This window comes from Mesoplodon bidens (assembly GCF_964165515.1).
Source record: "Mesoplodon bidens genome assembly, chromosome: 1".
Lineage (NCBI taxonomy): Eukaryota > Metazoa > Chordata > Mammalia > Artiodactyla > Ziphiidae > Mesoplodon > Mesoplodon bidens.
Window position 1 is genome coordinate 84,718,313 of NC_138176.1, and position 21,512 is coordinate 84,739,824.

A 21,512-nucleotide genomic window follows, 5' to 3' on the forward strand; every position below is an offset into this window, starting at 1 on the left:
CCAGAGGAAGAGGGAATTCTGCTTCAGATGCCTTCAGAGTCAAGCTGCAACATCAGCTGTTCCTGTGTCTCCAGCGCACTGGCCAGCCCAGCAGATTTTGGCCTTGCCAGTCCCCAACAATTGAGTAAACCAATTCTTTAAAATAAATTTATTTCCATATATAGACATATATCCTATTGGTTCTGTTTTTTGGAGAACTCTAATACAGGGGACATTTTCTGGAGGGCTGCTCTTGAAAGGCCATAGAGGTGGATTCTAGGGCACAAGTGGAGGTGATGACCTTGGTCAGGAGTATGGACAAGCTTATCCACACTAACAGGAGGAAGAGGGATAAATGAGCACACATGCAGCGAGAGGTGGAAATGAAACATGCAGAGGTTCTCTTTGGATTTCTTCTACTTTCTCACTGTAATAAGGAGCAGGTTATCATTAAAGAGTCAGAAAAGGAAAAGGTAGTGTTAGGAGTTTCAAGAGAGAAGAAATGATAGTCATCACGAAAATGGGAGGGTCAGCAGAGTTGGGTGATGGTCTCCAAACTTGCTACATGTTAGAATTAACAGAGGAACTTTGAAAAATTCCAATGCCCAGTACAATTAAATCGTAATTTGGGGGTCTGGGAGCAAGGCGTCAATAATTTTAAATGCTCTACCAGTTATTATTCTGTGCAGTCAGGTTTTAGAAACACACAACTAAAGGTTCACTTTAGTTTAGTGGTTATGAATTCAAAGTGAGACCAGTAAGCGTGGTGTGCATCTTTCTCAAGTTGCCTTCAGCATCCGAGGTGCAGGCACGGAGTAGGTGGAGAGTTGGTTTAACAACAAATGGGAATTTTCTAGGTGAATGCAGTGGAGGGAGGGGGCAAAGGAGTTCAGGGTAGAAGATGCAAGGGACAGAGTTATAATCATGGATCACATAATATAAGCTGCAGAGGAGAAGTGCGAAGATGAAGGTGGTGTGAGTCAAGAAAAAGTGGTAGGTTGTAAATCCCGGTGGGTGAATTATTATTGAAGTTTGAGTCCTAAAGGGAATGAGCTGAAAAGATAGAAGGCAGTGGTTGGAGGATGGGATGCTTTCAACTGAGACTATGAAGGTGTACAGTCACTGGTAACGATAGGAGTAAGTGGGGTAGATACAAAGAACATTGGAAGAAAATAAGATCAAGAATTGAGAGGCCAGAGAAATGGAAGTTTCTACAGATGGATAGTAAAATTGCCAATAACTGTAACAGAAACAGTACTGGAGAGATTAACTAACAATGAACCAGGAGCTAGAAACATCAGAGAATGAAGTGGAATGACCCAAAGGGTCTGTAGATGTTGTATACAAGCAGAGAAACAGGAAGTCAAAATGTAAATCACGTAAATACATGATACTTCTTCAACTGGAATAATCAAATAATATTAAACTAGAAAAGTAATAGCTGGTAACATGATCATCAATAAGGGCACTAAGAGTTATTAAAATTTAATTTCTGGGCTGCCCTGGTGGCGCAGTGGTTGAGAGTCCGCCTGCCGATGCAGGGGACACGGGTTCGTGCCCTGGTCTGGGAAGATCCCACATGCCACAGAGCAGCTGAGCCCGTGAGCCATGGCCGCTGAGCCTGCGTGTCCAGAGCCTGTGCTCCACAACGGGAGAGGCCACAACAGTGAGAGGCCCGTGTATCGCAAAAAAAAAAAATTTAATTTCTAACATAGCATCAGATACTTTACCACAAATCTTCAAGTTTATATTTTAAAAAATATAGAATAAGTGGTAGAGTACAAAAATAGCCAAAATCCTCCACCCCTACCTATATCTATGCTGTTTTTAAGGACTTTGCTGCTCCTCCCATGCAGAGGCAGGGTCTATTTTTCTGCCCCTTGACTCTGGGGTGGTCTTGGGACTTGCTTTGGATGAGAGAACACTGCAGACCATCCTCAGGAGGCCTTGCATATTCCTACTTTCCCTCTTGGATCTCTGGCACTGCCAAACCTAGGCTATCCTGCTTGGTGACAGGACTCAATCATCCCCAGCTAACAGGTGGGTAACAAATACCAAATGCATGAATGATACCATTTATAGTGGGCTGAATATATAGCCCCCCAAAAAGATAACCCCATGTCCTAATCCCTGAAACCTGTGACTAACACTGCATATAGCAAAAGAATTGATTAAATAAAGGATCTTGAAAGATAGTGCTTATCCTAGATTATCTGGGTGGGCCCCAAATGGAATCACATGAAACTTATGAGAGGGGCACAGGGAGTTCTGAGATCAACACCCGGAAGAAAAGACACAGAGAAGAGGGGGAGGTGATATGACAACAGAGGCAAAGATTGGAATGATGCGGCCACAAGCCAAGGAATGCCTGGAGCCACCAGACGCTGGAAAGCCACCCAGGTTATGGTACTTGATTATAGCAACTGCAGAAAACTCATAGACCATCCTAGACCATTTGGGCTCCAGTCAAGCCTCTAGCTGACCCCAGATGCACAAAGCAAGCCTAGCCAAAATCAGTCAAGCCCAGCCCAGAGGACCTACCAACTCATAAATAGTGGTTGTAAGCTACTAAGTTTGCTGGTGGTTTGTTACATGCAAAAGTTAGGCCATATATATATATGAAATATAATACCTCTTAGTGCTCCTTAGTCTCTTTCTAACTTTTTCTACTCATGTTTATAGAACCACTTCAAAGATGAAAGTTAACTGTAGACAATTTCATTCTTATCCCAAAGGACTTTATATCCCTGCTCAAAGCCATAATACTTGCAGTTTCTTCTGAGGGAAGTGTTTACATCCCTCCCCCATTGACATCAGACTTTGTTATATGACTTGTTTCAGCCAAGGGCATGTGTGTGGTTGTGACATGTACCACATCTGACTGGAAGCTTTAACAGCTATTGTACCTTTTGACCGGTTTTCCTCCTTTTCTCTCTTTGCCATGAGAATACATGTCCCTGATAAGGGGTGCCCTTTCACCTTAGATTCTGGAGTGATAAGGGCATATGGAGCAGAACCTAAAACCAAACTGCAGCTACTGCAACGTACATGTAACCTAAGTGATAAATAAATCTTTGTGGATGTCTAAGCCAAGTTGGGGACTGTTTGTTATGTAGATTAACCTAATAAAAGCCGACTGATACAGTTACTAAAAAGTAATTCTCCAAAGAAAATCACTTGGGTGGAGGAGAATTAAGTTACAGCTCTAATTTTATTTAAAACAGTTTTTTAAAATATGCCAAATACTTTGTACTCCTATGAGTAGCCTGAAAAGGGTTCTTTAGTTTCTTAAAATAGCATTTTTATATAGAATATACTCTTACTACTAATTACTCATTAAATATCAATACATACTACCAATATATGTGAATATAAACATCAATAGATACTGCCAAGTTTACGTGATACCAAAAAAAAAATCTGCACAGGCTGTTTCTCTCATGGAGACCTCTGGTATGACATAACCCACCCTCACCACCCCCATACATACACAGAAGGAAGCAAGCCTTATCCATGTGATGGGTATTGTGCTTTGACAATAAAGGACAGGATAAATGCTAACAAACTGAAGAGTTTCTGAGAACAATGAATGAAGAATGGTTTTTTGTTAGGTAGACTGTGAGAGTGAGAAGAGCACTTACTGGGCTGGGGATAGAGTCAGGATCCAGCTTCTTCTGGGGCTGCGGTGGACCCGCCATCTGTGCAGGACCTCCGGGGAAGCCTCCTGGGTAGGAGAGCTGTGCACCTGCCATCTGGGGGCCATAGTTGGCTGCTTGGAAAAAATTTTAAAAAGAAATTATTATAATCCCCAAACCCAGATGTAGGGCTCACTGACAATATTATACTGTTCAGTCAAACACCTTGCATTTTTCATATTAAATAAGGCAGGGAGTTAAACGTGAATATTTACAGTTCCCCTTTACTTTGCACTTGCCACACTATTCAAAAACAGTAAGTGATAGATGCCTAGTAACATAGGAACAAATCTGATTCCCAATTAAGGGTACCCCCAGGGGACCCAAGGCCTTCCTCTGAGCCCTGTCCACCTTACCCTGCTGCAGAGGATATCCAGGGCCCAGGGTCTGTCCTGGAAGAGGTGGAGGCTGGTACTGGGAGTTCGTAGGAGCAGGCCCGGGGAGCCCGTCTTGTCTGTGCGTTGATGGAGGCAAGGGTGAGGCACCGGGACCGTTTAGTGCAGTGGGTGGTGGTGGGAGAACCTGAGATCCAGGCTGCATGATGGATGGCTGTGTAGACCGTGGAGGACCCTGGAATGCTGCTGCTGCTGATGGAGGGCCAGGAGGGCCCTGACTGGGGGGAGCCATGCCCGAACCTAGGCCAGAAAAAGACCAGCTCACCTAAATGCCACACTTCTCAACACTCTGACTTCTACCACGTATACAACAGGGACACTTCCTTTTCAGAATAAAGCAAGGAGGCACCCGTACAAGTCACATTTTTTTCCCCACAAGATGAAATCATCATTTAGAAAGTGACACAAATGCTATTTGGAGTACTGTATACAAGTAGAGCAACATTTATAATGATAGTGAGAAAATTAGTAGGATAAATTTTAACTCAGTTGCATTCACTTTTCATGACTCATGGCATTAATTCAGGAATTTTACCTGGTACAGAATATAGAAAATCATACAGAAGAAAAAAAATTTTTGGCGTGACAAGCATTATTCACTCAGTCAATAAATTATTTGCATCCTGTGCTTGACTTGATCGAATGGATTTTGGAAGTAGGTAGAAATAACCAAGAAGAAGGGATGAGCCACTAAAATTCTATTGAATTATACTAGAAATCATAAAACCAGATTATTTTTTCCTTTCTTTGATTATGTGAAACTGTACTGCTGCTGCTTTGGAGACTCAGCCATTGTGAAACCAGTAAAAAGAAATACTCTGAGGGGATTTTTTTACTGATACTTTTAAGAAACTAACTTTAAGTAATGAAAACATTTGCCATCAAGATAAATGGCTGACTATGCTGTTGTTCCAGTGAAAATGTCTATGGCTCTTATACAGCATTGCTATTGATGTTAATCGCAGTACTGTAACTGTTTTCTCTCCTATTGTTCCCTTTTCTGTCCCACAGCATCTGAGCTTTCATTCTTCCCATGATCTAAATGCAGAATTAAAACGCACTGTGGGGCTTCCCTGGTGGTGGAGTGGTTAAGAATCCGCCTGCCAATGCAGGGGACACGGGTTCGAGCCCTAGTCCGGGAAGATCCCACATGCTGTGGAGCAACTAAGCCCGTGCGCCACAACTACTAAGCCTGCGCTCTAGAGCCCACGAGCCACAACTACTGAGCCCACGTGCTGCAACTACTGAAGCCCATGCACCTAGAGCCTGTGCTCTGCAACAAGAGAAGCCACCGCAATGAGAAGCCCGCACACTGCAACGAAGAGTAGCCCCTGCTCGCCACAACAAGAGAAAGCCCACGCACACAGCAACAAAGACCCAACGCAGCCAAAATAAATAAATAAATAAATTTATATTAAAAACAACAACAACAACAAAAAAGCACTGTGAAACAAAGAGTATTATATTTTTGATTTGGGGGCCTCATAATAAACACAGGGTTAAACTACCCTCACATTTCTTAAAATAATTTCACTGGTCTAATGTTTATTTGTGAAGTCAGCATTTTTTGTTCTTTATTGATCTGGTGTTGAACATAAGGTATTCTGAGGGTCCTTCAATTACCTTGAAATAAATGGCAGCATGATTTGGAAAAAAATAATTATTGCATACATAATACAGACGATTTATATGAAAATGTCCAAATACTACTTCAATATGGTATGCCAGAGGTATGTCTATTTTGAACTTGAAGAAAACCTTTCTTAGTAAAAATACTCATGAGACAAGACAGTCAATGAGCACGAATAATGAAATTGTTACCATAGCTGTTGACGTGCATAGTACTGAGCTGAGTGCCCAGCTGGGCGACGGATGAAGTGGACACCGGACTTGGGTAAGACGATTGTGTAGAGGGTGAGTATGGTGCATAGGAGGGGGCCGCACTGTTGACAGGTGGAGGGCCAGGAAATCTGAGAGAGAAAAGGGGTGTTAATATCATATAGTCTCATATGCAAATGACATATAACAAATGTCAGTAACTTGTAAAATTAAATCAGCCCATCTAGTGGCACCAGGAAAATGACTGATATTATACACTAAATCTTTTATTTATTTATTGTTTAACTCTTTATTTTATATTGGAGTATAGCCAATTAACAATGTTGTGATAGTTTCAGGTGCATAGCAAAGGGATGCAGCCATACATATATATGTATCCATTCTCCCCCAAACTCACCTCCCATCCAGGCTGCCACATAACATTGAGCAGAGGTCTCTGTGCTAAACAGTAGGTCCTTGTTGGTTATCCATTTTAAATATAGAAGTTATACACTAAATCTTTAATTAACCTCAATGTGAGCTCAAAATGAATCATGTAGCATCATCCCATATCTATGCTTACATGCTAAACATATCAAGACACCTAGCCAGAAAAAAAAATTCTAACAAAGAACAAGTTTTGGAAATCAATTTAGGAAGCTGAGTCCATCACAGCCTAATCTATGTTAGGGCTAATGATCAACAGACCAGAAGTCAAGAAAACTAAAATGCTTTGTGACTGTATCTTTATGATCACTTAGAAATGATTTTGAGAACTGTCTTAAAGATATGTTTTGTAAATCCACTGCATCATAAAAAGAAATCATTTCTTTTTCTCAAGAAATGATGCTTTTTGTCTTTTTCTTAAAACTCATGCATGGGGTTTCATAGATATATGAAACAATTGCACACAGGCAGAATGTACATTCTCTACAAGAATGTATTAGTGGCTGTAGTGTGAAGTATGGTTACAGGGCTTGGGCTAACCAGCAGTTAATGGGAGGAGGGGGTGGGTAGTGTTATTTAATCATTTGAGAAAAAAATTCCCCAAAACATGTTCAGAGATATTTCACAGATGTTAACAATATTTTTAAAATATAACTTTCTGTGAATCATTTTTTATAGAGATAGTACAGGTAGGATGAAATATGTTTCAAATGGAAGTTATGACAAGCACCCTCAAGTATTTTTTTTAACTTAACAAAAGGTTAAAGATTTAAAATACAGAATGAAAGAATGCACACCATTAGCTATTACTTTTTGACTCAAAAAAACCGACTCATCATTCATCGCATAATACATATCCTAGGAGTTAGGAGTCAGAAATTCACAAATTTTTTTTTTCTGATCAACTAAGTCTTAAACAGATCTGGATTTTAAATGCAATATTATCAACTTAAAAGTAAAAATAAAATACTATTAAAGGGTAACTTTTATTAAATAATTTTTTAATAAAAAGTCTTTTAGGCCTTCCTTGGTGGCGCAGTGGTTGAGAGTCCGCCTGCCGATGCAGGGGACACGGGTTCATGCCCCAGTCCGGGAAGATCCCACATGTCGCGGAGCGGCTGGGCCTGTGAGCCATGGCCGCTGAGCCTGCGCGTCCAGAGCCTGTGCTCCGCAACGGGAGAGGCCACAACAGTGAGAGGCCCATGTACGGCAAAAAAAAAAAAAAAAAAGTATTAAAAAAAATTCTGACATACATATGAAAAAAGAGATTAACAAAACATATTAAACATACAGAGTGGTTTAATATTTTTCAATTTCATTACTTTACTAAATTAGTTTATCCAAGACCACATAGCATGTGGGTGTCAGAGCTTAGGTGAGAATCCAGGCCCCTGACCGTAGCCTGGAGAGCTGGTGTGTGAGCATGGACAAGCCACTTAGTTCTCTGTAGCTTTCAGCTTTCAATCCATAAAAATGGAACAATCCCTTTCCCTGCTGTAAATATAATGTGGTTAGAATTAAAAATCATATAGATTTAAATATTTCTCATTGATTACTTCATTTAACATATTTCTGGGCTGAGAAACATTCAATTACATATTTCAATTAACTGTTTCATTGACTGTCAGAAGAGGGCAGATTCACCATGAAAAAGAACCAAAAAGGGGGCCTCCCTGGTGGCGCAGTGGTTGAGAGTCCGCCTGCCGATGCAGGGGATACGGGTTCGTGCCCCGGTCTGGGAGGATCCCATATGCCGCGGAGCGGCTGGGCCCGTGAGCCATGGCCGCTGGGCCTGCGCATCCGGAGCCTGTGCTCCGCAACGGGAGAGGCCACAAGAGTGAGAGGCCCGCATACCGCAAAAAGAAAAAAAAAAAAAAAAAGAACCAGAAAGAACCATAAAGGATCATAACCAGAGGATTTACAAAACATGAAAAATTAGCCTCAGTTTAACCCTAAACCTCTGGAGAGTTGACTCAGTTGTCTGTGGCCTGCTCAACCTCAAATATTTTTCATTTTCAAGTTTACAACAAATTGAGTAAGAAGTGAGCTGTATGCTGAAGTTTGTTAGAATTTGGAGATAAGGTACCAAATTTTTCAAGATTTGACTGATACAAAATCTAGATTTTTAAATACTCAGCCCATAGACTAGAGAAAAACAAAAGCTCTGCCCAATCATGTCATTGCTTTACACATACACACACAAATGGAAGAGAAAACAAGTATGTATTTCTCTTATTTTTCTTGTTTTCTCCTTTTAAATTGCAACCAATTTCTTATTAGATTCACCCTAATAATAGCATCGATTTGGGAAGACAAGTCTCCTTCCAACCTTCCTTCCCACCCAATTTGCCATTTCTTGGTCAAAATAGAACACTTACAATGGACTTTTCCCCCTATAATTAAAAAATGGAACTTTAGGTTATAGAATTTATTTAGGAGATTAATCCCACCCAGCAGTAACACTTTGTAGATAACTTTAGTACCACTTACAAGTTTAAGACATTTATTCCGCCTTAGCCAACACCAAAAGACAAGTGATTAGGTATGATTTTTAAGTTTTAGGAAACATTACCTTTGAAGTAGCAACATTTAAAAATAAAACTTATAATTTTAAAATTTAAATCAACATAATGACTCTGAATTAATCACGTTTTTATTCAACAGTTTAGATATGGTAAAAATCAAAAGCTTTCTATGATGGGTCCATGATGGGTCCTCTAAGTACAAATGACTCCCTGAAGTGCTATAACCATAGCCAGGTCATATGGGATCTATGCTCTCTGACAACCCCTGTTATCAGACTGGTGTGATTCACCTGCACAGTCACTGAGCCCTTTGTGCTTGCACTGAACTGTATACACAGAAATACATCCCATGAGGCTAGGTAGCCTCACCATGGAGGCTTAGCCTGAATACTAGACTTTTCCATCTTTAAATCCCATTTCCAACCTTTAATTCACAGTTCAAGTTGAGGCAAGTGAACAGTGGAGGAGGAAGAGATGGGGCAAAATCTGTCAGTGCTTCCGTGGGAATCACAATAAAGGCAGATTCCTAAACCGAGCTGTGGTGGGTAGCAACACTGAGCTAGTAGGAAGGGCAAGCAAGAGACCGTAGACTTTCCATATCCAGTGGAAACGGTGCTGATAACTGCTAACATGCATTGTCTTTCACGGGCGCTGTGCACTGTGCAAGGTTTTTTGCATGGATTAGTGATCAAAATCCTCACCACCACACCATTATTGTTACAACTGTGATGAGGAAACCAAGGCACATAGAGGCAGAGTAACTTATCCAGCCAGAACTCCCTGAGCCAAGGGTATCAAACGTGCCCGACCCTAGAGCCTCTATTCGTCACTGTGCCAGATGCTGTGCTGAGCTCACAATCACACAGCTTAGATCAGTCTGATGGTAACGTCTGTGATTTACCTACTCCTAAGCAACCTAATTCAGGTGAAACAAGTAGAAATAACCAAAAAGATCAATCTAATCTAGACTAATACCAGTGACTCAAATCTTTTCTTAACTTCAAAGTGGCTGTTCAATTTTTGCATTTCTTTAAAAAAAAAATCTGACTTGCTTGGCAGTTCACAACAATGTACTTCTCCAGATTTTCTCCTCTATACTCTGGACTGAGAATTCTACTTCCTCATTTTACAAGGGAGGAAAATGCGGTCTAGAGGCCCAGGAACGTCACCAGCATCACAAAGCTAGTGAATTGCTTGAACCAGAGGCAACGTCTTGGTTCAGGCTTTCTGCCCTCCCCTCGTGCCTCACCACCATGCTATTTAGGCAAGAGACAGGAGGGGCAGGTCCTGAGTCAGGCCATTTGACTTCGTGCTCCTTGTTCAAACCATGATCCCATGTAAACCCAATTACTCAGACTCACTCATCCAGTGATTCCTACATCAACCTTCACTCTGCATCTGAGAGCTACCACGTCAATGGCAAATGTTATCACAATAGACAAGAGCCAGGGAATGTCAACCTCACAAATGCCCTGTCAGTGAATGAACTTGATGATTTAAAACATTCCAGAAGGAGTTTTCCCACTAGCAGGGACTACAGGCTCCTTCAAAGGGTAATGAAATGGCCTCACCATCAGCAAGGTCCAGAATCCTCCAGAAGGGTTACTCCTCCACCAACCCCAACCTTGCAGCCTGACAACCTGAGAAAGGAACCTGGGAAATGAAGCCTCTGGGTGATCCTTGGAGAAATTCCAACGTAAACACTGTGTACAGCTTGGCACTGGGATTCTCACCAGCAACACCTCACAGGACAAACAACAATGGGATTCCAGCAGGGAAGGTGTGATGCGGACTCCCTTCCTGGGGCACAGTCCTGAGGGGTTGCATGGTCCCAGCATCTCCCACATCTCATACCTTGGCTTCTCCAGGCCTGCCTCCAACTTCTCCCTTCCTTAATTTATAAACACAGATGATTTATTCCCCGTGTTGTTTTTACTATCACCCTGCCTTTCAAGAGTCCCTCACTGGCATCCGTGTGCCTTCCACATCAAATCCACAGGCTTTACCACTGGCCTAACTTCTCTAAATGCTTTGTGTCCTAGCAGTTTTCCAGTAGATCCTTTCGAGGATGTGGGCAGTATCAGGAGGTCAAAGTTTCAATCAACCAATATGCAAGTGTAGAAGGGACTTGTAAGATAATTTTAGTAGATTATACAAATGAGGGCTGGAATCTCGCTCACCTTTGAAGAGGAGGACCTTGGGCATGAGCTCCATTCTGGCCAAACTGATGGGGTCCATGAGGCGGATGGCCCTGAGGCAACATCCCCCCGGGGGCAGCAGCCCCCAAAGGCCCTGCTGGCTTCATCATACCTGCAAGGGAAGGACATGAGTTTAGAAGAGTATGAAAGTGCAAAGAGAGAGGACACAAAGATATTAGGTTAAAAATGCAAAAAATAGGAGGGGGAGGAGGAAAAACAGGTTAGAACAAGTTCTCCTTCACACTTGCTTTAACCATCACAGACTTACCAATGCCAGGCTGTGGCATCATTATTTGACCATCACAATGATAGGAGAGCAGAAATCCTTTTAACGCTAAACAGAAACTAAAATAGAAGAAATAAATCTTCGCATTTGGTAGAGAGGCATCTTGATGGAACACACTATCACACAAAGAATGCTAGAATACACAGTGAAAAATGTCCATTGGATATCAGAATACAAATCTGGAAAAAAAAAACCAGTATGAGGCATCACAAAACATCCTAACTCAATTATGGGGGGAGAAAGACCTCTGAAAATGCCTTTATTTGAGTTACAGCAGGAGGAACACGAATGGAGAATAGCATCTGTTTCTCCAATGAATCCAGAGCACAGCCTTCAGAGTTAATAATTTTTCCAGGATTCTCAAGAGTTGAGGGACTTCTCAAGTCATCACGGTCACTCATACAAAATACGGAATCACACATGATTAAGAGATGCTCTTGGCAGTGCCGGCGTTTTAATTTATAAGCAGCTCTTCTCCAATAGAGATCTTTAAAGGTTTCTCTTTAAAACCATTCTCAGACATTTTTCTCTCCTTCTAGAGAAATCATGGTACAGGAGAAAAATCATTGAGCTTGGGTTAGAGCAGTTCGACGCCCCATCCGGCCACTTACTAGCAGGTAGATGGCTCTGGGCAAGAAGTTTATCTTTGTGGACCTCAGTTTTCCCTCACTGCAAAAGGAGAGGCTTAGACTAGATTACTTGCAACACCTCTTTCAGTCTTTTAAAAGGAAAAAAAAAAGAGAAAAAGTATATTTCTTCTATTTGCTCTATTTCCATCCTGCTTGTTTTTGCTCCAGGCCATTCAATTCACTTTTTTAAAATTTTTATTGGAGTATAGTTGGTTTACAATGTTGTGTTAGTTTCTGCTGTACAGCAGAGTGAATCTGTTACATATATATATATATCCACTCTTTTTTAGATTTTTTTCCCATGTAGGTCATTATAGAGTATTGAGTAGAGCTCCCTGTGCTATACAGTAGGTCCTTATTAGTTATCTATTTTATATGTAGTAGCATGTACATGTCAATCCCAATCTCCCAATTTATCCCTCCCTCCCTTACCCCCTGGTAATCATATGTTTGTTTTCTACCATTCAATTTACTTTTGACCCCATTTTCCTCTCTGGCACCATCACCAGTGACCTCCTGGCTGGCTTCTGTGCACTCCTCCATTTGACCTCATGATGGTATTTCATACTCAACATCTCCTTTCTTCTTTTATCTTCTTCTAGAAAGTTTATTTGCTCAGACAGTAAGGGAAGTGACTGGATGACCTTGCAGTAGCCCCGAAAGAATTTCTTACATTGTCACACTGGGTTTGCCAAAAAGATCGTTCGGTTAATGAATACGTTAATGAATACATTGTTCAATAAAGTTCTTGGTGAAACGAAAAATGTGCCTTTTATTTTTACTTAAAACCGAACGAACTTTTTGGCCAAGACTTTGGAGCACATGCTCTCAGATGCCTGGGTAATGCAGAATGAAATATAACCAGTAAGGTGGCAGTATTCATGAATAATATTATTGAAACGTTTACAAAGGTTTCTTTTCTTAAAACAGGATTCCTCAAACTTAAGAAAAATTTTATATTACCTTTACAGTCACAGTATATTTAGCCATTTTCCATATACCAAGAACAAAAACAACAAATATTACTCTTATTTTTACATAGAGTTTAAACCCCAAATCCAGAAAAGTTAGAAAAACATGAGACTTGCAGTCACACAGACTGGAGTTTGTGTTCCTCCCCTACCATTAAACACCTGTGACCCTGACAAGTTACATTGTTCTTTCGAAACCTAAGCTTTTAACACTATACCATGGCAATAATGTCCCCTGTCTCTGTGGATTGTTCTGAGAATTAAATGAGGCAATGGGTATAAAAGCATCCAGAACAATGCCCGATAAATAAAGGTAATCTCTCAAGAAATCTTAGTTTCTCTCCCTGGCCATATCCCTTGCCTTTTTTTCCAAGGATTTATATTCTAACAAGACATATATACCATAATTATATGCACACTTGTATTTTCATTTTTAAAACATTATTTTGGACAAAAGTAGAAAATCTACAATACTAGCACTAAAGCAGTAAACAATCACATACACTACAAGAAACTAAAGATATTCTCGTTTCTTAAATAAGTAGGTAAACAGCAATTTCATCAACAACCCTCATATATATGTCTAGAAAAGCAAAAAACTGTTCTCGGAGTTACTCATGTCATGTGTACATGAGATGCAGATATTAACTTGTTTCTAAAAACAAAACCGAAACAAAACCAAACAAAAAACAGTTCTTACTCAAGCAGAAATGTCATACACCAATCTTACTAAAATGTTCTTTCTCTTTTATTTTTATTTTTTTAACTTTTTATTTTATATTGGAGTACAGTTGATTAACAATGTTGTTTGTGTTAGCTTCAGGTGTACAGCAAAGTGATTCAATTATATGTATACATGAATCTATTCTTTTTCAAATTCTTTTCCCATTTAGGTTGTTACATAATATTGAGCAGAGTTCCCCGTGCTATACAGTAGGTCCTTGTTGGTTATCTATTTTAAATATAGTAGTGTGTACATGTCAATCCCTTTATTTTTGGAAATTAACTGTATAGCAATGATTCAAACTCATTCTTGTTCAACATACATTCAATGTGCCTCTGAGGCACGAAGAGCTCTTAGGGAAGAGATAACCATGTAGACAATTACAGTGCCCTGTGACGAGTGCTGTGATATGCAGAGGGACTACCTACTTCTTCCTAGGGGAATCAAGAAAAGTTCAAAGAGGAAGGACTACTTGAGCAGAATCTTGAAGGACAGGCAGGAGTTGTCTTAGTACAGAGACAGGATAGGGGATTCCAGGCAGAAGGCAAAGCTCAAGTGAAGACCTGAGAGAGCATGGTGTGATCAGGGACTGGCAAAAGGTGCGGTGTGAACAGATGGTGGGGAAAGTGGCTGGAGCAGAGGTTGTCCAGGTTGGTTGGGGTCAGACTGCAAAGTCCTGGATGCCATTTGAACTCTATACTCAGGGCAAAGGGAAGTCAGTATCACTGTTATCTGCAAAGTCATAGTCTTCGCCTGGCCACATCACTGGCATTTTCATAAGTGATCAGAGATAAAGAGAAATCAGGTTCTTTATAGAGCGGTATGAGAATTTTAATAGGAAATCAAAACCATACCAAGAGAAAGATCTAACTATGCTTATGCTCAAAGAAAAATATCTAAAATCATAAACGGGTCTTTAATGCAGTGACAGATTTTATAGACTAGCTTACTCAATACCAATTCCAATTCCTTTCTGGTTTGCCTTTCTGTATGGTCCTGAGCTGGAAAGATGGAATCTGCATTTCCTAGACTCCCTTATAAACTGGGCTGCCATGTGCTCTAAATTCAGCAAAGCCACACACCTTTGGGAGATCCTGGCCAGAGGGCAGAGATGGTGGCTCCAGGTTAGACAGGCAGTGGCTGCTGACGGAATAGCCCCATGTAGGGTGTGCACTCTATGGACCGCAGAGTCCCAAGCCTGGTTCTCTGACTCTCTAATATTCTCTTAGCTTCCTGATACCCTTTTACAAATCTCTTTCTGCTAGACTGGCTTCTGTTATTGGCAAAAGAACCCCGACCAAAGCAACATCACAGAAAAGCATATCTTGGATTTGGCCCTGGATCTGACAAACTAAAACCAAAATTAAAAGCCATTTGTTAAAAAAAAAAAAAAGTTTATCTAAAATAAACAAAGATAAACTCCCTATTATATGGGCAGAACTGTAATGACTATTGTCCTGAGGCACTGTGCCTGGTGCTGTACCTACATAAGCTCACTATTTATCAGAAGCCTCACCACCCGCAGAGCCCCCAGCCCCAGTTCCAGGACATCAACAGTTCTTGCCCCTCAGCTTCCAGACCAGTGGTCCTCAACCAAGGGCGATGTTGCACTTGAAGGGACAACAGGCAATGTCTAGGGCTTTTGGTTGCCAGGGCTTGGGGCCGGGGGTTGGGGGAGGAGAGGGAGCACTGGTATCTAATAATAATGCGCAGAAGCCACAGAGGCTGCTAAAGGCCCTACAATGCACAGCACAGCCTCCCACAACAAAGAACTAGCTGGCCCCAAATGTCAACAGTGCTGAGGACAAGAAACCTTGCTCCAGAAAGCAGTGTGCCCACTCTGATTCCTTCTCCACACTCTTCCTAATGTGGAGTGTGACTGAAAAATATACACGGGATCGTGACCCTTCCCAGCTTACGATGCTTCAGCAGCACCCCACGGCCCTTAGAATAAAGCCTAAATAAAGTCTTAGTGGCCCCACTTTCCACTTCAGGCGCCTCTCACTGCTCACACTCTATACCTCAGCCATGGTAAACCTCTTGCAGGTCCTCAAAAGTGGCACCTCCCCAACCCCAGCAAGCTGCCTCCCTACCTGGCCAACTCTCACTCATCTTTCGGGTCTTTCCTTCCAGGAAGACTCCCTTCACCTGTAAGCCTTGGTTAGGTGCACCCACTGTGGGCTTCCAGCCCACCTCTACCTCCTCAAGATGGTGCTTCCCCCACACCGTCACTGTCAATTTCCTTAATGCATGTCCTGCCAGATAAGTAAGTACTATAAGGACAGAGGTTAGTTTCATTTTATTCATTGTCGTATCTCCACAAGTATTTTGCTCACTCAATAAATCTGTTATATTTGTTATTATATAGCGCTAGCATTACACAATAGGCACAAATGGCAATATGGTATGTAAGAAATTCAAACCAAGACTTAGCACTGGCCACATCTACAGTAAAATAGATATTTCAAGGAACTACAGCTAAGTTGCCTGTGTCTGTCACACACACACACAAAAAGGATCACCAAAAGGCTAGAAAAGAAGGCACGTGATGACCAAAGACTAAGAGATCTAAGGTCATTCAGCACAGAGAAATAGAGGCTAGGGTAATTTAGTGACCGCCTTAAATCATTAAACAAAGACACCATAATTTACAGAAAGGTACGTATACAGAGTCGGATAGCTTGGTATCCATCTGAGAATTGAATAAGGAGAAAGAGGTTTAAATTAAAGCATGAAGGATTTAATCCAACAAAGACAGTTTTTTTTATTATTGGTAAACACCTGAGTGTTTTGCTGATGAATGCAGCAGCTGGTCATTCACTCACTCATCGAACATACATTGAATGAAGACCTTCTCTGCTCAGGCACATCTATTATACACATAATGGTAAATTGTAGTGAGGCTGCACAGGTGTTAGAGAACACAGGAGAAGAGGATTTACAAATAAGCTTGAGGACGAATAATGGTCAGAAATGCCTGCAAGCACCACACGTGAACTGAGTCTGAAGGAGGAGTGTGAGGTATGCCTTGCTGGGAGGAAGAACATAGAGCACGGGTTGGCTTTCTGGTGGTCCTGGAAAGGTCTGAAGCAAAAGAAAGTTGGAAGATTTGCAGGCTATCTCTCCAGCACAGGGCTGAATGTTTGGAGAAAGGCAGTACTGGAGAGAGGGTTAAGAGACCATGTTAGTAATCCAGGCGAGAGGTGGATGGCTGGAACAAGAATAGTGACAACGGGATAAAAAGGAGGAAGTAGGTAGAAAAGACATTTATGATTACCCCAGAAGAATTTGGATTAGAGAAGGTAAAAGGAAGAGATTTTTTTTAAACAGTGAAACTTTCTAATTTGGGTAGCTGAATGAATGATAGCTGCCGGGTGAGATACAGAATATCAGAAAAAAATAGGTTTTATAAAAAAATACTGAATTATTTTGGACATGATGAGTTTGATATACCTATGTAAACAGGTGGGCAGTTGAAAATACAGATTTGGAGTTTAGGAGAGACATCTGAACTGGAGAAATAGATCTGAGAGACTAGTACTTTATATGGAACGATATGGTTAAGGGAAAAAATCTATAGAGTGAGAGGAAAAGAGAGGTGGAGACAGAAGAAAGAAGGAGAAACAGCACTGCTTAAGGGTCATGTAGAGGGGTGGGAACTCCTTAGAAGATGTCCAGAAACCCACCAAGAAAAATAACAAAAGGATAGTGTCACTGAAACCAAAGGAGAAAAGGGTTTTGTACAACAAGAGCAGTAAACGGTGTCAAATTCAAAAGAGGACAGGACAGCGTCTACTGCATTTGGTAACAGGAGGCCACCAATGACCCCGGTGGGAGAAGGGGAAGGGTGGATGGGGCCCAAGCTATGGAGTAGAGACCACATGGAGCCATGGAGGGGCTGCAAAGCAAGGATGGAGAGTGAGTGAGTGAAGTGAGTACTTGTTTAAGAAGATGGCTGTGAAGACAGGTAGGAAAAGTGAATAATACTGAATGTTGTACTTAGGTGTGTATTGGAGTTTGTTGTTTGTTTTCTTGAGGGACCGGGGCATGAATCTTGGCTACACCACCAGCTCTGTGACCTTGGATAAATCATTGTATACCAGACATTTAGTTTTCTTAGCTGCAAAATAGGGCTAATAATGTCCTGAGTAGCACTGCATGAGGATTAAAGAAGATAATACACGTAAATCTTTTAGGACCAGTTTTTGATACATGGAAAGCATGCAAAAAAGAGAAATTTATAATTGTCATTATATATAAATGCTGAGCAGGAATGAACCACCGGACAGAAAGAAACCAGAGAAAGATGGGTTAAATGCTTCCTACAGGATCCAGACCTAGAAATATTATGGGGAGGACTGGTCCTGGACAAGAGGAGGATGCCTCATCTGGAGGTTTTTAAAAATTATGGGCAGGGCTTCCCTGGTGGCGCAGTGGTTGAGAGTCCGCCTGCAGATGCAGGGGACGCGGGTTTGTGCCCCGGTCCGGGAAGATCCCACATGCCGTGTAGCGGCTGGGCCCGTGAGCCATGGCCGCTGACCCTGCGCTTCCGGAGCCTGTGCTCCGCAAAGGGAGAGGCCACAACAGTGAGAGGCCCGCGTACCGCAAAAAAAAAAAAAAAAAAAAAATTATGGGCAGACTAAGTCATCAGAGTGACTTCCCACAGGAAATTCACAGTCTCACAGCATCTTCTACAGCAAACTGTGCATGGCTGCTACCACCAAGCCTCCCTAGAGGCTTTCCTCACCCCTGGCTGACTCTGCACCCCATACATGCTACTCAGCACAGCCTGGATCCTACATACCTGAATCAGTCCTAGTGAACCCCAAGAGACACTCATTGATTTATACACAGCCCATTTCCACCAAGGATTTGAACTGAATTCCTCAGAATTCCCTCAGAAGTCCCAAGAACTGTCTTACACAAATATTTTTAGGGAATCTGGGATCATCAGAACTGAAACAAGCTGGTATTAACCTCACTTCTGACGCTGAAACTTGGTCCCTCAGAGTAGCCCCTTGATAATAGGAGGTGACTTCATCGTGTCAACTGCCATCAGAGCAATACCAATCCCACTCCACTATTCCTTTTTCTCCCACCTCTGCTCCAAAGCCAAGATTCCCTGCTGGGTACCATATTTTAAGGCAACCAATATTATTCAATAATGATTTCAAAGCAAGGCCATGTTTTTCTTGTTATTATCATCACTGAGTAATCTTTTGCATACAAATCTAATGATATTTTTCCAATATCAACATATGTATATATTTAATATACATATATTTAGTATATAGTGTGTGTATATATACATATATATATATATATATACATAATTTGTGGGGGTTTTTAGTGTTTACAATAACCTCACACCACTGATTAATAGCAAGGGCAAGTCTAACAGCAAAAACAAAACACTCAGCAAGTGTCTTTGTTTTCATCTATATATATTTTTTTTTTTTTTTTTTTTTCTTTTTGCGGTATGCGGGCCTCTCACTGTTGTGGCCTCTCCCGTTGCGGAGCACAGGCTCCGGATGCGCAGGCCCAGCGGCCATGGCTCACGGGCCCAGCCGCTCCGCGGCATATGGGATCCTCCCAGACCGGGGCACGAACCCGTATCCCCTGCATCGGCAGGCGGACTCTCAACCACTGCGCCACCAGGGAGGCCCTTCATCTATATTTAAGAAACAAACTCATTCTGGTCCATGCAATAACCAAACTAATGAGGTAGGCTTTTAATAAATAATCCTATAATCTCAAGCCATTGCATCATCTATAATGACCATTCAACTCTTCCAAAGCTCTTTCAGAACATCTTATGTCTCTGAGGCTGAGATTCAATAATCACATATGGGTCAAAATAATGCACTTTACCTGGTGGAGAACCTGTGTGAGATGGGTCCCCATAGTGCCCATAATGCGGTGGAGAAAGGCCTATTCCAGGCTGGGACTGAGAATAAGGAGGTGTAGCCACATAGCCTTGTTGACTCATTATGAAAATATCATTCCAAGGAACAGTTCTATGAAAGAACCCTGCAACAGATAAAAGAAATTGTTAACAAGAGGGTTTGAGTCACTTAACTTTATTAAAAATATAAACACTGTTAATAAATGTTTATGATGGTTTGAGGAAAGGTACAATTATCAGGTGCATGAGACAGCTTCATATCATACACTATATCACATCACTACCCCCTAAAAAGGCTCTAACCATAGCTCTGCGGAACTCAGCAACTCACTTCTATAGCCCTAGGCAAATTCTCAGGCATGAAATCCTGAATAACAGCTGCCAACCACTTTTTCATTGTAAGACTAAACTGTTTCACAGAGAGTCTCTCATAAACGTATCTACTATTTTGGTGCCTTTGGTTTCCACAGCCCCATTACAGCACAGAGCTTGTCACTGGCAATAATCACCTTGTCATTCAATTGACTGACCAGCAGAACTGCCAGTAGTAGTCTGCAACCAGATGTTTTGACTTGTGTCAGTTTAGTGCTATCCTCATTAGTCATTTTAATCAGGCAGTTAGGATAAAGAGAAATCAAAAGTCCAACAAATCTAGCAAAAGATAAGTTGATAAGGGACTGACTTTATGAGTCATATACTGATGAAGCCAGGTGGCAGCCTACAACTGTTTGAGAGTTGTCAGTGGTTTCTCAGTCAAAGGTGACAGACTTTCTTACTGATTTAAATATCATACCTCTAAGAACATATGCACATATATTTAAGAAACTAAGGAAAAAAGTCCAATTGCATATGTGTTTAGGCACACACACAACTCACAAATACAACAGATCTATCTTGATTCTACTCAGAACCCAAACATCAATTTGTTTTAAATTTGTCATTTTCTCCAAGTTTCATAAATAAGAGACATTTCATAGAACTATTCTTAAAAAAAAATTATAATAGAAAAAGCTCTGAATCCTGGCAAGAGAAGTGGGTTTACACTACAAATCTGCCAGTACTTAGCTGTGTGACATGGAATAAGCTGAAGAACCTCTCTGGGCATCAGTTCCCTCTTACAAAATAAAGCTTCTAAAAGCCTCTCCAGATATAAAACAATGCTTCTACGATTTCTCTCCAGTTTCTTCACCCAGCATAGGAATATTCTTCCTTTTGTTATTTTATGATGCTACCTTTTAAGCTAAAAGTTCAGCGCAACCTGCTAAGGTCTGAAATCTATATTCAGGAAACTGCCTTCTTCATTTGGTTTCGTTTTCATATTAAACTCTAAGACTCCAAAATTAAAGCAACGAAGTAAAAATATTGTAAGATCACCTTCTTCTCCTTGGAAAGGGAGATCTAAAGAAAGGAGAGATAGGCCTGTTGGTCCACTGTGTTACTGGCAATATATTTTCCCTCCTCCCACTTAGCGGAGAGAGACGTGGCAGCCTGAGCTTTGGTCAAGCTCATCCAACCAAGCGCATTTAGGAAGTCAGCAGGAACACACCTACGTAGCAGCCTGTTGCTGAGTGACAGAAAGGAAAGGCAGGGATGTTCACTCCAAAGAGCAGGAAGCAGTTGGGTCCCTCTTAACTGGTCCTGGCAGGAATTTGCTTCCCCACGCAATCCAGTTTGCCACGTCAAACTTCCTCACCCGGAGCCCCAAGTTACAGAAACCTGACTCAGCTTCAAGAGGCAACATGGCAGAAAGCCACTTGCCACGAGCAGACCGAGGCTCAAAATCTGGGGAGCTTCAAGCCCAGGACAACCCCCAGTCCGCTGTCACTCGACCATTCCAGCTAAGATGGAATCTCACCCTGGGCCAAGTTCGGATTTGGACAAATCAGTTTCACTATCAGGCTGTCCCGAAGCTTGAAGATACAGCTGCCAATATTACCATG

General features: G+C 41.5%; 1 protein-coding gene across 2 annotated transcripts in view; it reads right to left on the reverse strand.

Annotated features, from left to right (window-relative positions):
• The window catches only part of SEC24D (SEC24 homolog D, COPII coat complex component), a 109,569-nt gene that overhangs the window by 87,457 nt on the left and 600 nt on the right, over nucleotides 1-21,512 (reverse strand). Inside the window, exons 2-6 of one of the 2 annotated variants that reach the window (XM_081226235.1) lie at nucleotides 19,539-19,697; nucleotides 11,040-11,169; nucleotides 5,891-6,039; nucleotides 4,031-4,309; nucleotides 3,621-3,748 (exon numbers count right to left, since the gene is read on the reverse strand). In XM_081226235.1, coding sequence (XP_081082361.1) covers nucleotides 3,621-3,748; nucleotides 4,031-4,309; nucleotides 5,891-6,039; nucleotides 11,040-11,169; nucleotides 19,539-19,656 — 804 coding nt within the window. In that variant the 5' untranslated portion in view covers nucleotides 19,657-19,697. Of the gene's footprint in view, nucleotides 1-3,620; nucleotides 3,752-4,030; nucleotides 4,310-5,890; nucleotides 6,040-11,039; nucleotides 11,170-19,538; nucleotides 19,698-21,512 lie in introns of both variants that reach the window. The other variant, XM_081226234.1, reaches the window with a different exon arrangement.